The sequence below is a fragment of the Prionailurus bengalensis genome, chromosome A3 (assembly GCF_016509475.1).
Source record: "Prionailurus bengalensis isolate Pbe53 chromosome A3, Fcat_Pben_1.1_paternal_pri, whole genome shotgun sequence".
In the NCBI taxonomy this organism is placed as follows: Eukaryota; Metazoa; Chordata; class Mammalia; order Carnivora; family Felidae; genus Prionailurus; species Prionailurus bengalensis.
In genome coordinates, this window is record NC_057354.1 from 133,530,990 (window position 1) to 133,550,087 (window position 19,098).

The following is a 19,098-nucleotide window of genomic DNA, read 5'->3' on the forward strand; positions in this document are numbered from 1 at the left end:
CTCCCAACCAATTCTTCTTCCCAAGAGTTCTTGATTCCCTGAGTTCCTGTGGCACTTTACTATTTACAACACTTAACCGACAAGGATATACTATCTCAGACCGTTGTTTAATTTTTCACACACGTATTGTTGAAATGTGGCTGGCTACATAAAGGCCTCATCAGCTGACATTACCTTGGGGAAACTGATCACAGTCCAAAGGCCACATTACCAGTTGTGCAGACCAAGAGACTCAATCTTAGGAAGAAGAGGTAAGACTCATGTTAAGGAAACTCACAAGAGAATAAAGTAAAATCAATCAATCAATCAATCAATCAATCAGGGATGAGATGCTTGTGTCCTCTGTTATGCATTTCCCCTCTCTACAGGTAAGCATGAGACAAGGTACACAATAAAACTGGCAGATAAGCACGGACTCACTGAGAAAACCAAAGCAATCAGAAGACAACGTCCACAATCGTACGCAGGCGACCATCTGCCAGGAACTTGACTCTCTGTCTGATTCTTCTGGCAAACTATCCAAGCTCCCATCTAAAAAGCCAGCTTCTCCCTCTGGGCACCCAATTCCACCCCGTCTACTCAAAGATTATCCCTCACTTCTACTGTCTCTCTCTCCATTGAAAATTTCTTCTCTCCTGTATCATTCCTATCAGTACACAAATATGCTATCATTTATCCCACTTAAAACACACACACACACACACACACACACACACAAAACACCTTTCCTGGATTCCATCTACAACATAAATTCTTTATACTTTGCAGCTAAATGCCTTGGAAGAGTTATCCAGACTCACTGTCTCCAATTTCTCTCTTCCAAGTCTATCTTGTACCTCATTCTTGTCATTTTTAAACATCTTTTTTTTGAGGGAGGGAGGGGCAGAGGGAAGAGGGAGAGAGAGTGGAGCCTGATGTGGGGCTCGATCCACGACCATGAGATCATGACCTGACCAAAACCAAGCGTCCGCCACTTAACTTACTGAGCCACCCAGGCACCCCTGAAGATTTTATTTTTGAGTAATCTCTGCACCCAACGTGGTGCTTGAACTCACAACCCCAGGACCAAGAGCTGCATACTCCACAGGCTGAGCCAGCCAGGAACCCCTTTTATACGTCATTCTAATCAAACTTGTGGTCCTGCTACTCTACTCATCAATTTTTAGCCCTCTTCCTTCCTGGCCAGGCAGCAGTATTTCTCACAGTTGATCACTCCCCTCTTCTTGAAACTCTTTGTTCTTTCGTTTCCAGAATGCCCCCTCACTCTCCAACCTTCCTCCTAACTTACCAGTTGGTCCTCAGACTTCTTTGTTGATGTTGCTTTTATCCCAAACATCTTAACCCTAGAGCGGGCCAGAGCTCAGTCCTTGGTTCCTTTCTCTGTCTTTACTCCTCGATGATATCATCTGGCCTTGTGGTTTTGACTACTACCTACTAGATTGTTTTTGATTCCAAAATGCTCTTCCCTTCCCCATGTTTTCATATCCCTGGCATCAGGGTGTTTCTGACAACCAATGGCATGTCACAGTTTGATTTACAGAATTATTTTCTTTCTCGGGGATATGTGAAATAATGGTGCATCTTCCAAATAATGGCATTTTCGATTTGATGATTGTAATACATATGGAGAACGTCCAGGGGAACCTGGGTGGCTCAGTCGTTTGAGCGTCCGGCTTCGGCTCAGGTCACGATCTTGCCGTTTGTGAGTTTGAGCCCCGTGTCGGGCTCTGTGCTGACAGCTCGGAGCCTGGAGCCATCTTCAGATTCTGTGTCCCCCTCTCTCTCCACCCCACTCCTGCTTGTGCTGTGTCTCCCTCTGTCTTTCAAAAATGAATAAACATTAAAAAAAAAAAAGAGAGAGAGACAGAGAACGTCCAAATTTATATCTCCAGCCTAGACCTCTCTTCTGAATTGAAGGCTTATAAATCTAACAGACCTGCAGTCTCCTCTTGGACGTCTAATAGCTGTCGCAAACATCACATGTCCCCAACTGAACTACGGATTTTCCTGTTCCACCTGTAATTTCAGTTGACGGCAACTCCTTCCTTCCAACTGCTTAAGCTCCAACCTTAAGTCATCCTTGATGACTCTTCTCTTTCTCTCACACCCCACGTCCAATCCAACAGGAAATTCGGTCGACTCTATTCCAAAGTTTATCTAGGATCTTACCACTTACCATTTCCATTGCTACAACCTGATCCCAGCCACCATCAGGTCTTAATCTGGAAGAGGGCTTTTCAAACCTTCGTGTGTGTAAGAAGCACCTAGGAGCCGTGTTGAAATGCAGACTCTGACTCAGCAGGTCTGAGTCAGTCCTGAAATTCTGCATTTCTTCCCCTAGATATCCTCATGGCTCACTCTCACCTACGATTCCTCATCAGGGAGGCGTGGCCTTCCCCAATCACTCCGTCTCGAATAGCACCCTTTCCTGCCACCCCCTTTGCTATTTCCCTTACCCTGATTTATGCAATTGCTTGTTTGCTTTTTCTGGAAGTTTTAAGTCGCTTATCTTGCCCAAGATCACACAAGTCACAAGTAGTGAAGCCAGGATTCAGATGCACTCCCCTTACTATTCTTGGCACAGTCACATTCAAAGCATGAAGCAATTACTGAATATTTGAGGAGACTAAGCTTCTAACTTAAAAGTACTTGGTCCTTTTTCCTTTCAAAATCGAGTATATTCAAAATAGGTATACTCTTCAGTAAAAATTATACACCAACTTGCATATCAGGTTAAAATTCTGCATACGCTTATTTACTCACCAAGAAGATTTTACTGTGATGAGAATATTACTTTAGACTTTAGACAGGTGTTTAGTCAAGTTAACAAAAGTTTTTACAATATCTATTTTTTTGTTTGTTTATTTTTGAGAGGGAGAGAGCACAAGCCGGGGAGGGGCAGAGAAACCAAAGCAGGTTCTGTGCTATCAGCGCAAAGCCTGACGTGGGGTTTGAACCCACAGACCGTGAGATCATGACCTGAGCCGAGATCAAGAGCTGGGTGCCACCCAGGCACCCTAAACCTTTTTAAATACCTTAAGTTAAAGCAAACCGTAAGAGAGCCTTAAGGACTGAGAACCAACTAAGGTAGATGGGGGGTTGGGGGGAGGGGAAAGTGGGTGATGGGCAGGGAGGAGGGCACTTGTTGGGATGAGCACTGGGTGTCATATGGAAACCAATTTGGCAATAAATTATATTTTAAAAAAATCAAAAATAAATAAATATCTTAAGTTCCCCTAAACATATTAAAATGTCAGACAGAATTCCAGGTTCTGATTCAAATTTTCTATGTAGTAGGTAAAACCCCAGTGTACAAATATAACCAACAAATACTTTAGCTGTGTAATTCTAAAGAACAGGTTCTTAATAGTCTGGATGGTTCTTTCTTTTCTCTTTCAAAGTGTCACCGTAGAACCACATAGTATCTTTTGCTTTTCTTGAGAAGTATCTGCCTCCTGAATCAAGAGAAGATAATGTTTCATAACTCTATCATTAAAAAGTATTGTCCGGGGGCACATGAGTGGCTCAGTTAGTTAAGCATCTGACTCTTGATCTCGGCTCAGGTCATGATCTGATGGTTCATGAGTTCGAGCCCCACATCAGGCTCTGCTCTGACAGTGTGGAACATGTTTGGGATTCCCTCTCTTCCTCTCTCTCTGCCCCTCCCCTGCTCGTGCCCACTCCCCCCCCCCCCTCTCTCTCTCAAAAATAAATGACCATTAAAAAAAAAAAAGTATTGTCTGTTCATGTCTCCTAAGGCAAGGGAAATAAAAGCAAAAATGAACTATTAGGACCTCATCAAAATAAAAAGCTTCTGCACAGCAAAGGAAATAATCAACAAAACTATAAGGCAACCTACAGAATGGGAGAAGATATTTGCAGGTGACATATCAGATAAAGGGTTAGTATCCAAAATCTATAAAGAACTTACCAAACTCAACACCCAAAAAACAAATAATCCCGTGAAGAAATGGGCAGAAGACATGAATAGACATTTTTCCAAAGAAGACCTCCAGATGGCAAACAGACACATGAAAAGATGCCCAACATCGCTCATCATTAGGGAAATACAAATCAAATTTCTTAAAAGAAATTGCTTAAACTTCTACTTAGAACTTAACTACAAATTTCTTTGTTTCAACTAGTCAGATAAGAAATCCAAATTAATTCCAATGTCTAGATCAGTGACCTTGTCCTTCTGGACTATCACAGAAACATCTTCACTGACGATTCTCTGACAAACATCACAAATCCAGATGAGGCTCAACCTGTTTTCATCTCTACCTCATACTAGAAATGACTTTTAATCCTGCGTTTCAGACTTGTGACTTACCGTAACTTTTCTTCTACAAACTGGGTTTTTACAATAGGCCTGCTTGCTCTTCTGAAGGTAGCGCTTCCAAAAATTATGTAAAACTTCATTCTAAGGTGGAAGGGAAGTGAGTGGTAATTCAGGTAACGCCAAACACACCGGTACATCTCTACCACATGTACTTCACATACCGCCCTCCATTCAAACATGTTCTTACCTTCCTTACCTACTTTCTTGGAAAAGAATGATCATCACAAAATCTGTGTATCAGTATATGGCAGGTATACGGCAAACACTGAATAAATTCTTCATTATCTTTGATCTTAGAGAAAGAAGAGACTAATTCTATAAAGGTCACCTAGTTGACCCCTTCCTTTTGCAGGTTAAGTAAATTAAGAATCAGAGAGGGACACCTGGGAGGCCCAAGTTGGTTAAGCATCCGACTTCGGCTCAGGTCATGATCTCACGGTTCGTGGGTTCGAGCCCCGCGTCGGGCTCTGTGCTGACAGCTCGGAGCCTGGAGCCTGCTTCCGATTCTGTGTCTCCCTCTCTCTCTGCCCCTCCCCGCTCGCACTCGGACTCTCTCTCAAAAATAAATAAACATTAAAAAAATTATAAAAGAAAAAAAGAATGAGAGAAAGCAAGCAACTTCTACATGACTACACTTCTGGTTAGAAGCAGAGCTGCTATCGGGTCCAGGCAGAAGTAAAATAAAACAGGACAAACAAAACAAAACAACTTCTCTATTATTCAGCACCTACTAGGCATGAGGCATCCGTTAGCTCTGATACAACATGCAAGACGGCCATTATCTCCGTTTTACCGCTACAGAAACTGAGTAAATTGGCCAAAATGACCCAACCACTGAGTGGAAAAACCATGAATAGGATTTGGAGTCAGTTTTGATTCCAGAGCCTGTGTTCTTAGAGTAATGCCGTTCCTATGCCACTTAAATGGTCAGGTCTAGCGGGTTATGCTCATTGGCTAATTTCAGACAAACTGTTTTCAGGATTAACCCCAATGAAGTGGGTAGAAAACTATATAGGAGTAAACCCTACTGTATCTATTTGGTATAACTTTATGCAACTATAAATTGAAAGCATTTATACAGAGGATGGCTTGAAAGAAACCAGATTCCCAAACCCCCAGACTACCAGCAATCTTCCCTAATTTAATGACCACCATGGATGCCATCAGGTCTCTCGTGTTTTTGGATTTTTAATTCCTATAATACTTTTCAGGGTAGGCCCAGGGTCCTTTTAGGCTATAAACTGATCTAGAGGCCATTCTTTTTGGCTTGCCTCAAACACTGGTTTGAACAGCAAAGGCTCCTCTACAGATCTTTCCTTGGTGACTTCAGTCCACATTGATCTTTCTCCCTTCTCTTTTTGCCCTTAATGTCATTTATGAGCACAGCATTCTATCGTTTCATTTTTCTTATGAACTACCTTTTTTTTTAAAGTTTATTTATTTTGAGAGAGAAAGAGAGTGCAAGCAGGGGAAGGGCAGAGACAGAGGGAGAGAGGGAATCCCAAGCAGGCTCAGAGCCCAAGGTGGGGCTTGATCTCACAAACCAAACCGTGAGATCATGACCCAAGCTGAAATCAAGCGAGTCGGATGCTCAATCGACTGAGCCACCCAGGCGTCCCTCCACCATTTCACGTGAAAATTCACGTAACAGTAGGGATTGTGGTACTCTGGAGGAACAGCAGGTCCAAGTGTGGTCCCCGGACCATCAGGGTCACCTGGGAACTTGTAAGAAATGCAAATTCTGGGGGCACCTCGTGGGGTTCTGCACTTGGGATTCTCTCTCTCCCCCTCTCTGCCCTTCCCCCACTCGTGTGCACTCATTCTCTCTCTCTCTCTCTCTCAAAATAAATAAACATTAAAAAGGAAAAAAAAAAGAAAAGAAAAGAACTGCAAATTTTGGGCCTTACTCCAGACCTACTGAATTGGAAACGCTAGAATGAGGTTCGGCAATCTGTGTTTTAATCAGCCTTCCAGGTGATTCTGGTACGCATTCAAGTTTGAGAAGCACTGTTTTTGTTTTGTTTTGTTTTTTTAATTTTTTTTTTCAACGTTTATTTATTTTTGGGACAGAGAGAGACAGAGCATGAACGGGGGAGGGGCAGAGAGAGAGGGAGACACAGAATCGGAAACAGGCTCCAGGCTCCGGGCCATCAGCCCAGAGCCCGACGCGGGGCTCGAACTCACGGACCGCGAGATCGTGACCTGGCTGAAGTCGGACGCTTAACCGACTGTGCCACCCAGGCGCCCCGAGAAGCACTGTTTTAATGTATCACTCCCCAGAGTGCATTCTGAAACTCAAGTCCTGATAGATACACACACCAGAGGATTTTCTCAAATTGTGAATGCCACAGACTACTTCCCCTTGGAAATTAAACAATCACGTTAACACAGAGAAGGCACCAAAAAGTCTGCAAGGTTATTTGTTTTACTTTATTTAACCCAATGTTTCCTAAATGCTGAACCTAAACATATTTATATTTACATATATTAATATTTAATATTGAAGACTAAAACCTTTCCTTTTAAGTTTATTTATTTGAGAGAGACAGAGACAGTGCAAGTGGGGGAGGGGCAGAGAGCGAGGGACAGAGAGAATCCCAAGCAAGCTCCGCACTGTCAGTGCAGAGCCCGACGTGGAGCTTGAAGTCACAAAACCACGAGATCATGACCTGAGCCAAAACCAAGAGTCAGACGCTCGACTGACTGAGCCACCCGGGTGCCTCTGAAGACTAAAACCTTTTTTATTTTCTTTTGGATGCATTGCTTATTTATATTCTGTAGAGCACACTTTGGAAATTATTGGCCTAATAAAAAGATTAAAGAAAAAACATCAGAAAAAATGATTCTTTCAGTAGCCCTAGTGTCATGACTGATAGCCCTACTTTTCTCCTTAGTTTCCCTCCAAATCCTACTGGTATTCAAACGAAGCATCAAGCTAGCCTCTAGACGCAAATGGACTCACCTTTAGTTCTGGGCCCACTCCAAGGGTCTTTAAGGCTTCCGCTTGTTGATAAAGTATGTGCTGAAAACCTTCACACACATACCAATCCCAGCCTCTCTCTAAACAACAAATAACATGCTTCAGACATGTGCACTCCTATTTACTACAGGCTACCACATAATTACAACTAGGTTTTACACACTACAGCTGGAATTCTTTTGTATACCTGAGTGGGAATACTCTCTCTTGTTTCCAATCTGGCAAATACGTACTAAATGCTAAAGCTAAACCCCGTTTTTATAATTCATCAGATTTTAAATATTTTAAGTTATCTACAATTTTTCTGAAATACTCATGGAAAAGGCAGAGAAATGAGTAGCCAACATATTAAAAAATGAAATAGGCTTTAAAAGTATACCCTGAACCCCAAAATGTACTGTACTGGACAATACCCGGCAGAATCCGAAAGGAAAGAATGCTCGACACTCAGCCTTGGCTTCTCCAGGCCTCTGTCCCGGTCACAAAGAAAGGGAACGGTGAGTATTTGGAGAATGAATGAACAAAAGCCAAGGTGCGAAGGTCTAGGAGTGCAGAGAGTGCACTAAGAACATTCGGAGAAAATAAAGTGCTCGATGGCATTCTGCTTTTCTGGAGACAGTTATAGGTTGCAGGGAGAAAATGGAAGCAAGGAAACAAATACTTCCTGAGCCCTGCCTTGGCACCAGATATGTGCTGAATATTTGAAATATATTATTTTCTTTAATGCTCAAAACAACCCTAGGAGATCGTGAAGAAATCTGCCTCCACAGCAGACAGAGTTACATGTTTAAATAGAACTACCAGTTAAAGAAAATATTAAAATCGGTTAAGACCCTAACGTTTTACTCCTCTCTGCTGGACACATATCCCAACTCTATGGAAAACATGTTACCGGCACCTTTTACACATAGTTTATGAAGTCTGTTACTAGGACTCCAGGCTCCCCTCTCCCCGCAGAATGTCACAGGACTCCTACTCCCCACCCTGTTGACTGACCCAATTTCTGGAAAGGGTCTTGGGTTATATACGAGTAAGAGAGAAAGCCTCTAATTTTGATGCATTCTGAAACTGAGGGAGTTTACGCTCTTAAAGCTGAACACGGGCGCATTCTTCTAGCAGAACACCATTCTTACAAAATGGTAAAGTCGTATTTATTTATTTATTTATTTTTTTCAACATTTATTTATTTTTGGGACAGAGGGAGACAGAGCATGAACGGGGGAGGGGCAGAGAGAGAGGGAGACACAGAATCAGAAACAGGCTCCAGGCTCCGAGCCGTCAGCCCAGAGCCCGACGCGGGGCTCGAACTCCCGGACCGCGAGATCGTGACCTGGCTGAAGTCGGACGCTTAACCGACTGCGCCACCCAGGCGCCCCGGTAAAGTCGTATTTAAATTCTGAGTTCCTATTTTATAGAACAAATGGTATTACCATTCTCATTTTACTGATGAAGAAACTATGTTGGGTCAAAGAAGCTGAATATAAGACACTTGACACCTAATTTGAAGCATTTAAATCTCCTTCAGCAATTTAAGTTTAAACTATACATATTTTTTTTTTTAAGTAGGCTTCATGCCCAGCATAGAGCTCAGTGTGGGGCTTGAACTCACAACCCTGAGATCAAGACCTGAGCTGAGATCCAGAGTCGGACCCTTAACTGACGGAGCCATCCAGGCACCCCTAAACTATACATTTTATCTACTTAAGTAAAATACAGATTAATCAAGTTTTATTGTAATAAAATTTAATTAAAATTAATCAGCTTTTAGCCTAATAAAAACAGTCACTATTAAAGGTAAAACAGAAACATGAGTTAGCATTTAGGCATTCTCTCTGTTATTCATCTAAGAATATCAACGTATTTCATATAGATGTTTCACGAATATTTATATATCTACATTTCATGCGTGTGTGTCCTTAAAGCTACCTTACAACAGTGTACAAGAATCCACTGGTACCATTAGCCTGGTTTCAAATTGGAGAATCTGGCCCTGGGTAGTCACAGAAATAAAAAGCATCAGACTTGGGGCGCTCAGTTTGTCAAGTGTCTGACTGTTGATTTCAGCTCAGGTCATGATCTCACAGTTGGTGGGGATTCAGCCGCCTGTCGGGCTCTGTGCTGACAGTGTGGAGCCTGCTTGGGATTCTCTCTCTCCCTCGCTCTGCCCCTCCCCTGCTCGCAAGTGCACACACTCGCTCTCTCTCACTCTCTGTCTCAAAATAGATAAATAAATTCAAAAAAATTAAAGCATCAGACTTTACCTCAGATTCTTCTCAGTAATGGTTAATTATATATACTCACTAGATTAATGAAATAGGTCACCTTTCAATGCACACCTATGCTGAGACTATTTTAAGGAAAATGATGTTCCTATTTTAGAAGGGTGTGTTCAAAATTCAGTGTGAGAAATGGATTTCTAAAAGATGAATATTATGTTTAACTCACCTATCCTGACAATTTCATAGTTGAGTCATTTCAGAAAATAAGCATTTTTCTTTAAAACACAGAAAATCATATTCACAATACATGACATAACACAGAGAAACATATGCCAACAGATAAGAAGAAATATACTCCATTATCCTTTTTTGCACAATAGTTGCTCCACTGGTTACCCCTGTCAGAATGGCTAACATTAACAACTCAGGCAACAACAGATGTTGGCGAGGATGCGGAGAGACAGGATCTCTTTTGCACTGTTGGTGGCAATGCAAGCTGGTGCAGCCACTCTGGAAAACACGATGGAGGTTCCTCAAAAAACTGAAAATAGAACTGCCTTACGACCCAGCAATTGCACTACTAGGCATTTATCCAAGGGATACGGGTGTGCTGTTTCGAAGGGACACGTGCACCCCCGTGTTTATAGCAGTGCTATCCACAATAGCCAAAGTATGGAAAGAGCCCAAATGTCCATCGATGGATGAATGGATAAAGAAGATGTGGTCTGTATATACAATGGAGTATACTCGGCAATCAAAGAGGATGAAATCTTGCCATTTGCAACTACGTGGATGGAACGGGAGGGTATTATGCTGAGTGAAATTAGTCAGTCAGAGAAATACAAACATCATATGACCTCACTCATATGAGGACTTTAAGAGACAAAACAGAGGAACATAAGGGAAGGGAAACAAAAATAATATAAAAACAGGGAGGGGGATAAAACGGAAGAGACTCATAAATCTGGAGGACAAACTGAGGGTTACTGGAGGGGTTGTGGGAGGGGAGATGGGCTAAATGGGTCAGGGGCACTAAGGAACCTACTCCTGAAATCCTTGCTTCACTATATGCTAACTAACTTGGATGTAAATTTTAAAAAATAAGAAATAAAGTTAAAAAAAATAGCTGCTCCACTGGAAAACCAACTCACAACAACAAGCAGGCTAAAAACAGGATATGCTTTTAAGACATTTACTTCCGATTTTACCATCAACAATTACCCACTTTAATTCCACTTTGGACGAGCCATTTACAACTCTGGCAACTTGTCTAAAATCCATTTAAAATTCCATCCCACATCTCCAAGCACATATGAAGAAAGGGCTTACCAAGTTTTCTTTTTCTTTTAAGTCCCCGGTTGATGGCTTGTATTTTCGTATTAGGAATAGCCCCAGTGTTTATGACTTCCTTTGATCTCTGCAGGAAACAGACAGACCATGAAAAAAGATGGTTTTACATCTCCCTAAATGTATTTCCAAGCATCTCTGGGAAGCATAATGAACCAAACTGGGAGTGCCAGGACCAAGGACAGTAACATTTCGGGAAAATTATATCAACTGTAAGGTTTTGGTTAACCTTTATGTTGCTTTTTCATTCCAGATTTTTTCACTACTTAAAACAGTACCCGGAACACAATAAACGCTAGATAAAAGTCTGTCAAATTAATAAACTCTTATTTTAAATCACTTTCTAATTTTTTCAAATGAAACCTAAAGTCAAACTTCCTTTTCTCCTCCATCCAAACACGCTCTGGAATGAAGAGGGCTGTATTTGTTGTAACCAGCAATGCCTACACTGCATACAGATTTGTTTCATCCTGCTCTTCTACGTATTTGAATAATACAGCTTTCATTTCTGAAGTTATAAAAGTACTACTTTTTATTTTTACTCAAACCTACAGAATTTTAGCGTGATAAATAGTGAGCAGCCTAAATGGTGAGTGTAACTCATCCCATAGTCTTCAACTCCAAGTGCTCTCAAGGGCTGGTACCTAAGATTCTGCCTTTCTCACAACCAAAACATAAAAGCATTAAGTCTTAATGATGGGAGAAAGGTGAAGATTTTTTAACCAAAAGGCAACATTTATATATGTCTCTAAACTTAGAGATTGGAATGAAGTTTATCCGCAGCCTTCACCTTTAACGATAGGATTTGGGGAATGTATTTCCTGTAGCCAGAGAAACCACGTTCAAAGCAGTATCAGTGGACTGGGTTGGCCACACTGAAAACAAAGATCCATCAGAATACATACCAAAGCAGTTACCCTACAAAGACAGGTACAACTTATAAGGAGTAGGCAGGGAGGAGCGCCTGGGTCGCTCGGTCTGTTAAGGGCAAGCGTCTGACTTAAGCTCAGGTTATGATCTCACGGGTTCCTGAGTATGAGCCGAGCCCTGCATTGGGCTCCGTGCTGACAGCTCGGAGCCTGGAGCCCGCTTCGGATTCTGTGTCTCCCTCTCTCTCTGCCCCTCCCCCGCTCATGCTCTGTCTCTCTCTCAAATAAACATTAAAAAAAAAAAAAAAAAAGAATGCTACATTCTTGACAAGTTACTCTACACAGGTTGTCTTTCAAATGTGGAACCAGATGGTGTAGTGGTATTAGGATCTTTCAAGTTAAAGTAACTACAGGTTTTATCAGACAGAATCAAATAGGAACATTATTAAAGACAGAAATAAAAGACGCAATTAGTTAATGGAGTTTAATTTCTACAAAAATAGCACGCTGACTTCATCTGCCAATGACGAACTGTCCAATTAGACACAATCTTCCTTCGCTGTGTTGACATTTGCACGGCCACTGCAGAAACAACGGTGAGTAAAACTGCTAGTGCCTTCCACGCACCCGAGCAAAGAGTATCACACCGCATCTGTTTATTTTTTTTTATTTTTTTTTATTTAAAAAAATTTTGTTTCAACGTTTTTTATTTATTTTTGGGACAGAGAGAGACAGAGCATGAATGGGGGAGGGGCAGAGAGAGAGGGAGACACAGAATCGGAAGCAGGCTCCAGGCTCTGAGCCATCAGCCCAGAGCCCGACGCGGGGCTAGAACTCACGGACTGCGAGATCGTGACCTGGTTGAAGTCGGACGCTTAACCGACTGCGCCACCCAGGCGCCCCACACCACATCTGTTTAAAGTGAATGAGTTGATGTGTGTACATCCGTATATGCATGTGTAACTACACGTAGAGATACACGTATAAACATCCTCACAAAACCATCGCCACCACCAAGATAATAACACATATCCACCCCCTCGCCAACTTTCACTGAGCTGGCATTTTTTTAGCTGTTCCATGTGACTTAAATGGGAAGCAGGCATAAGAACTTCAGCTGCATACTGGAAAACAATGACTGCTTCAAGAAAAGCTCTCGCGGGGGCGCCTGGGTGGTTCAGTTGGTTAAGCGTCCGACTCTTGGTTTCAGCTCAGGTCACGATCTCATGGTCTGTGGGTACGAGCCCTGCATCGGGCTCTGCGCGGACAGTGCGGAGCCTACTTGGGATTCTCTCTCTTCCTCTCTCTCTGCTCCTCCCGTGCTTGCTCTCTCTCTCTCTCTCTCTCAAAATAAAAACATAAACTTAAAAAAAAGAAAAAGAAAAAAGAAAAGCTCTTGGGTGAGCTACAAGGTAAATTAGCCACTTTCCTCAAGGGAAAAAGTTTTTTTTAGTTGCTTTACATATTTTGTCCAAGTTTTTAGCTGTTTAAGGTAGGAAGATAAATCCGGTCCCTGTTACTCCATCTTGGCCCAAAGCAGAAGTCTACACAGTTACTTTTCTCGGTTTCAAATCTGCCTTTCTTAAGTCTATATGGTGAAGGTAACATTTGCTCCTCCCCAGCTCTGTGGACTTGGAGCACATCCTCTTCCCGAGAGGGGTCCTGGCACGTTTGGCCTGTCCAGGGGCAGATTGCCCACACCTTTGATCATTTGGGTTACGGTGGCCCGAATGTGTGGTAACTAGAACAGGACATTCATTGCACTCAGAGTGTGAAGAGGCCTCACTGACCAACGTTACACAGGACAGTATGACAGTCTCTAGCGTAAGAGCCAGGTGCGAGGGGGTAAAAGGAACACTGTAGTCAGAAGACTCAGGTTCACGTCCGGGCTCGACACTTTAGACTTGTGCGACTTGGGCACACTCACTCAGCTCGTGAGCCCCACTTGCCCCATCAGGGACCATAATAGCATATCTCACAGGTGAAAATGAATATTAGGAGAAAATGAAATAGTGGATAAGAAAACACTTTGCAAATCTGTAAGGGATTAAACAGAGATAAAATGAGAAGGAAGCATATTCAATATTCCCAACGGTCCTCAATCTAACATTCCATCTTCCAAACCTCAAAGCTAGAACACATTAAACACTCTTGCAGAAGTATTAAGAAGAAATGCATCACCTTCTAAGTACAATTTTAATTATTTTCCCTTACACAACACAGTCTGAGTCATGCCATCACTTGTAAATGCGGCCCAACATCATTTCAAAAACCCATCCTAAATGTGATTTACACGTTCCTCAACTCATGTAGAAGCAGTGAAGATTAACATTCTTGGAATCTGCCCACGGCAGGAGTGACAAAAATCGATCAATTACTTGGGCGCTATGCCACATAACAGGCTAAAACTGCAACTTCCAAAACATTGGCAAATGCATAAATGATGTCTGTTACTTACTTCTGTAACGTTGTGGCAAGAAGTGCAGTAATATTTGCCTTCATCAGTAAGACCCCAAGAGACAGCAGCACACTGAGTGCATCTTTCTTTGAATTCTTTCTATAGGAGCAGATAGAAAAGGGGTTACTATCAAATCATATTCACCACATGGCATTTCTACAAAGAAGGTTCCCTGGATTTTACCCTGTAGATTAAAAAAATCATAGACAATAAAAAAATATATCAGAGAGATTATCTATAAGAAGAAAAGCCGTTCAGTCTTTTGGACAGTTTGAAGTGGAATTAAATTATTTTTAAAAGTTTCTAAAATATGCAGTGGGGGAGGGGAGAAAAAGAAGAAAAGGTGATGGGGTAAAAGGTTAAAAAAGATGAGTAAATAAAACTCCTTGAAAGTGCTGCGAGGAAAAAAGACGACAAGATCTAAGAAAAGACTTTAAAAATAGAAATAGGGGCCCCTGGGTGGCTCAGTTGGTTGAGCGTGCCACTTCAGCTCAGGCCATGATCTCAGGGCTCATGAGTTCAAGCCCGTGGGGCTCTGTGCTGACAGCTCAGAGCCTGGAGCCTGCTCCTGATTCTGTGTCTCCTTCTCTCCCTCTGCCCCTCCCCCACTCGCGCCAAGTCTCACTCTGTCTCTCAAAAATAAATAAATGTAAAAAAAAAGAATAAGAAGAAATAGCAGGCCATTTGCAACGTCCTCCGTGACACTAAAACCACAGATGACAAGAGAACCAGATTTTTATTGGGGTTGTTTCAAGTTTCGATTTATTCATCCAGCAATATAAGGAGTATTACCCATGCATGCCCTAGGCATTTAACTAGGTGCTGGGGATTCAGTGGTGAGCAAAACAGGATCCCTACTCATGGCAAATACAGGTTAGTGGTGAGTTATAATGATCAATTATAATGGTGAGTTAATGATCAATTTCATTCACCTGGCATTTACAGACGTTAACCGTCCATCATTCAATAACCATTTATTGAGCATCTATAACGACTAAGCCCTTCTACCACATGGTGCTTCCGTCCATACATACACTGGCACTAAATTCCTGATCCCCAGCGTTTAGGTCTTTGACCTTGTCGTTGATCTAGCTACCGAATGCTCCTTCAATAGGGCCAAAGGGTGCAGCATTTCATGTAGCGTGTTAGAAATGAACGCCGAAATCATTTCAACAAGTCGGTAAAGTTTGCAATGACCCCGTACTGAAAAGCGGCATCACCTCGGCGCGGCCCGAACCCGAATTCGGAATCCCTCACCCAGCCGGCGGCGAGGATTCCCAGAGACCCAGGCGGGGGTTACGGAGGAGCCGGCGGGCGCCAACCCCGACCCTTCCCACGCCCACCCCGCCAGCAAGGAGAACCCGTGGGTGGCCCCGCCGACACGGGACGCGCCACGTGGGTGGCCACCGTCACGAGCCCCACAGCTTCGGCCTCCCCCGGAAACACACCCCTACGGACTAACGCCCCGCCCTCCCTTCAGCCGCGACCTCACGGGGCCAGAAACGCCAGCCGCACCCCGGGCCCGCCAGCCCCATCCCTTGCCCCGCCCCGCAGCCTTCCGCCCGCCCTCCTCCGGCCGGCGGCCGCCCCCACGGCCGGTCGGCGTCCTCCAGCCGCTTCCCTCGGCCTCCCTCCCCTCCCGCCCCGCCGTCGCGCCCCCAGGGCGCCCGGCTCCCTCACCGCCTCCTCCAGGTCCATCGCGGCGCCGCGGGGCCCGTTACCCGGGCAGCGAGCGCAGCTTCCGGGAGCGCCGGGCGGAGCCCGCCGGGCGGAAACCGAGACCGCGGCTTTGCATTCCGGGCGCCTGGGGCTGCGGGGAGGTCCCCGCCGGCTCCGGGAGGGAAGCCCCGCCGGCCCCGCGGCCCCCTCCCAGACTGCATTCCTCTCCTAGTCGTCGTAACCCGAGCCGACCGGGAAGAAACGGGGCGGTGCGTCACACCGAGCCGATTCAGTCCCGCTCCGCTCGCTGCAGAACCGTCTTCGCGCTGCGCGCGGCGAGGGAGGCGGTGGCGCGGCCGACGGTCCCCAGCGTGGACTCGGAGCGCTCCCGGGTCTCCACTCCGCGCTGGCTTTGCACGGGAGAGGCCTGGGGTTCTGGAGGGAAGAACACGTTTTCGCGGTAGACCCGGATTCAATCACCGTTTTCTGTGCCTCAGTTTCCTCCTCTGTAAGAGTTCGATACTAAGTGTTAGTCTGTATATTTTTTTAATGGTTATTTTTGAGACCGAGACAGAGCGCAAGCAGGGGAGGGGCAGAGACGGAGACACAGAATCCCAAGCAGGCTCCAGGCTCCGAGGGCTCAGCACAGAGCCCCACGCGGGGCTCGAACTCACGAATCCTGAGGGCCTGACCTGAGCTGAAGACGGAGGCTTAACCAACGGAGCCACCCGAGCACCCCTACTGAGTATTAGCATTAAGCAAGCATTTTACTTGGAAGCTGTTGGAGGAGTTATGCGATCTGACTTAATGTTTGACAGATCAGTCTGAGCCTTCCGGGGAGAAGACACCGATGGGGGCAAAGGTAGAAGTTGAGAGGCAAGTCAGGAGAGTCTTAAAATAATCCAGACAAGAGAGGAGGGTAGCTTGGACCAGGTAAAAGCAGTGGAGACAGTGAGAAGTGCTAAAATTCTGGAAAGACAGATTTTGAAGGTAGACATAGGATATCTTGAAGGTCAGGAAGTGGGCAGTAACAGAAAGAAAAAAGTCAAGGGTGACTTCAAGACTTTTGACCTGCAGCTAGAAGGGTGAAGTGATCATTGACTGAGTAGGGGCAGACTGTGGGTGGAACAGTTTGGGAGCGGGGTAGAAAGGAGCCCGGAGTTTGATTCGGGACCTATCGAGTTAGAGATGCCGGTAAGACATCCAGGGAAGATGAGAAGGTAGTTTGTAGCATTCACAGGCTACTCCTGGACTGGAGACATACACTCGGCAGTGCTCTCTGTCGAGATGGTATTTAAAGTCATGAGACCAGATGAGATCACCAAGCAGGTGGCTCTTTATTCACTCGCTCCTTACTTCCCTGTCAGTTCACTTATTTCACAAAGTTGTTAAACACCCACTAGCTGCCGGGCACTGGGCCAGCAATTGGGAAATAAGAGAAAAACAAGACAGACTCCTTGCCTGCAAGAGACTCCCAGGCCAGTGGCGCAGCCCATCGCGTCATTTTTTTCATGGCACCGCACAAATGTTCTGTCCGGTTGTGTCACCCGTGGCATTTGCCAGGCTTGGCTCTGTGCAGCTTCAGACTCTTTCTGAAAAATCGTGCCTATCGTTAGAGCATTAAGGGTCGTCGTATGAACAGCTAGATCATAAGCCTCTTATTTTCTAGATCAGCCCTGATTTCAAGTGTTCAACTGTTAGAACAAGAGGGCAGCACCGAATGCTCAACTAAATAGTTAATGTATTGAACTAAATATGAGGTCAGGGATCTTTGTCTTTTTGTTATTGCCGTGTATCCAGGGCCTAGAACAGTACTCAGCTCATAGAATGTGATCAATAAATATTTGTTGAATGGATGAATGATTTTGTAAGATTTTCACGTATACGCAAAGTAGTTTAAACAGATGACATATCTTGATTGGAGACTTTGGGCGTGTGGTTGCACAGAAGTGAGTCACAGATTTTTCCAGCCATTCCTTACCAGAAAATTGTTTTGAGCAAAGCCAGCCCTTTGGAAGATGTTTTCATAGACTGTAAGAATTAAAGGAGTGTTCGAACAGAGAAGCTTTAGTATGCAGTTCTTAAAACTCTGGCTCAGGTGCCCTATTTGCCTGTCAGATTGGCACAGATAATTTGAATGGACTCTGCCTTATGCTGCAGGTGAGCGTGAATGTGGGTGTATTTCTGGAAAAAAAACGTTGAGCTACATACAGGTCATGTTGTGGGGCAACAATGAGGTAACCCCAAGAAGAGGAAACAGGGAAATAAAATTAGAATTGAGATAATAGACCTTTAAAGCGTCCAGGGAGTCTCTGGGCCAAGATTTGATTCAACATCTTGATGGAAGGTATTAACATATCTAAAGAAAGAATGTGTACATCAGAAAGGGATACATTTAGCCCACCTGGTAAAGGTGGACCTAAATTTCCGCAAGGACCCCAGCTGTGCTATTATGCACTGGCAGCTGCTATATGTGACATTCCACGTAAGTGACAGCCCACCGGCACTAACCGCTACTCAATTCTGCCAATAACTCTAGGCTAATACATTTGCAATTTTGATGAGATGGACAAATTCCTAGAAAAATACAAGTTACCAAAATGTCTGTAGAAGAAATAGGAAATCTGAACAAGTCTATATTTATTCAGGAAATAGGTACGCTGTATAAATAAAAAACCTCACACAGAAAACCGCAATCTCAAATGAGTTAAAGGTAGTAAATTTCTACCAAATGTTCAAGAAAGAAATAGTAGGGACGCCTGGGAGGCTCAGTCGGTTAAGTGTCTGACTCTTGATTTCAGCTCAGGTCATGATCGTGAGTTTGAGTCCTGTGTGAGGCCCTGTGCTGACACAGCAGAGCATGCTTGGGATTCTCTCTCTCCCCATCTGTCCCTCCCCTGTGTACCCTTGCGCTATCTCTCTCTCTCTCTCTCTCTCTCAAAATCAATAAATAAAGTTTAAAAAAAAAGAAAGCAGCACCCATCTCCCACAGACTCTTCCAAATAATGGGAAAAGCACATCTTATGAGGCTAGCATAACTCTGACATCAAAACACGGCAAGAATATTCAAAGAGAAGTAAAAATTGAAGTCCATTCTCTCTCAGTAACATAGATGAAAAAGTTGCAAACAAAATACCAGGAAATTGAATGCAAGTCCTTTGTTATACTGAGCAATATATATAAATAGTTTAATAAATCAAAACCAAGTGGAGTTTATTCTAGGA

General features: G+C 43.9%; 1 protein-coding gene across 1 annotated transcript in view; it reads right to left on the minus strand.

The window, feature by feature from the left end:
• TAF1B (TATA-box binding protein associated factor, RNA polymerase I subunit B) overlaps positions 1–18,841 on the minus strand; it is a 71,466-nt gene extending 52,625 nt beyond the window's left edge. The window contains exons 1-5 of the mRNA XM_043604553.1: positions 15,896–18,841; positions 14,216–14,314; positions 10,871–10,958; positions 7,305–7,402; positions 4,334–4,423 (exon numbers count right to left, since the gene is read on the minus strand). Coding sequence (XP_043460488.1) covers positions 4,334–4,423; positions 7,305–7,402; positions 10,871–10,958; positions 14,216–14,314; positions 15,896–15,913 — 393 coding nt within the window. The 5' untranslated portion in view covers positions 15,914–18,841. The remainder of the gene's footprint in view (positions 1–4,333; positions 4,424–7,304; positions 7,403–10,870; positions 10,959–14,215; positions 14,315–15,895) is intronic.
• Between the last annotated feature and the right edge of the window lie 257 nt (positions 18,842–19,098).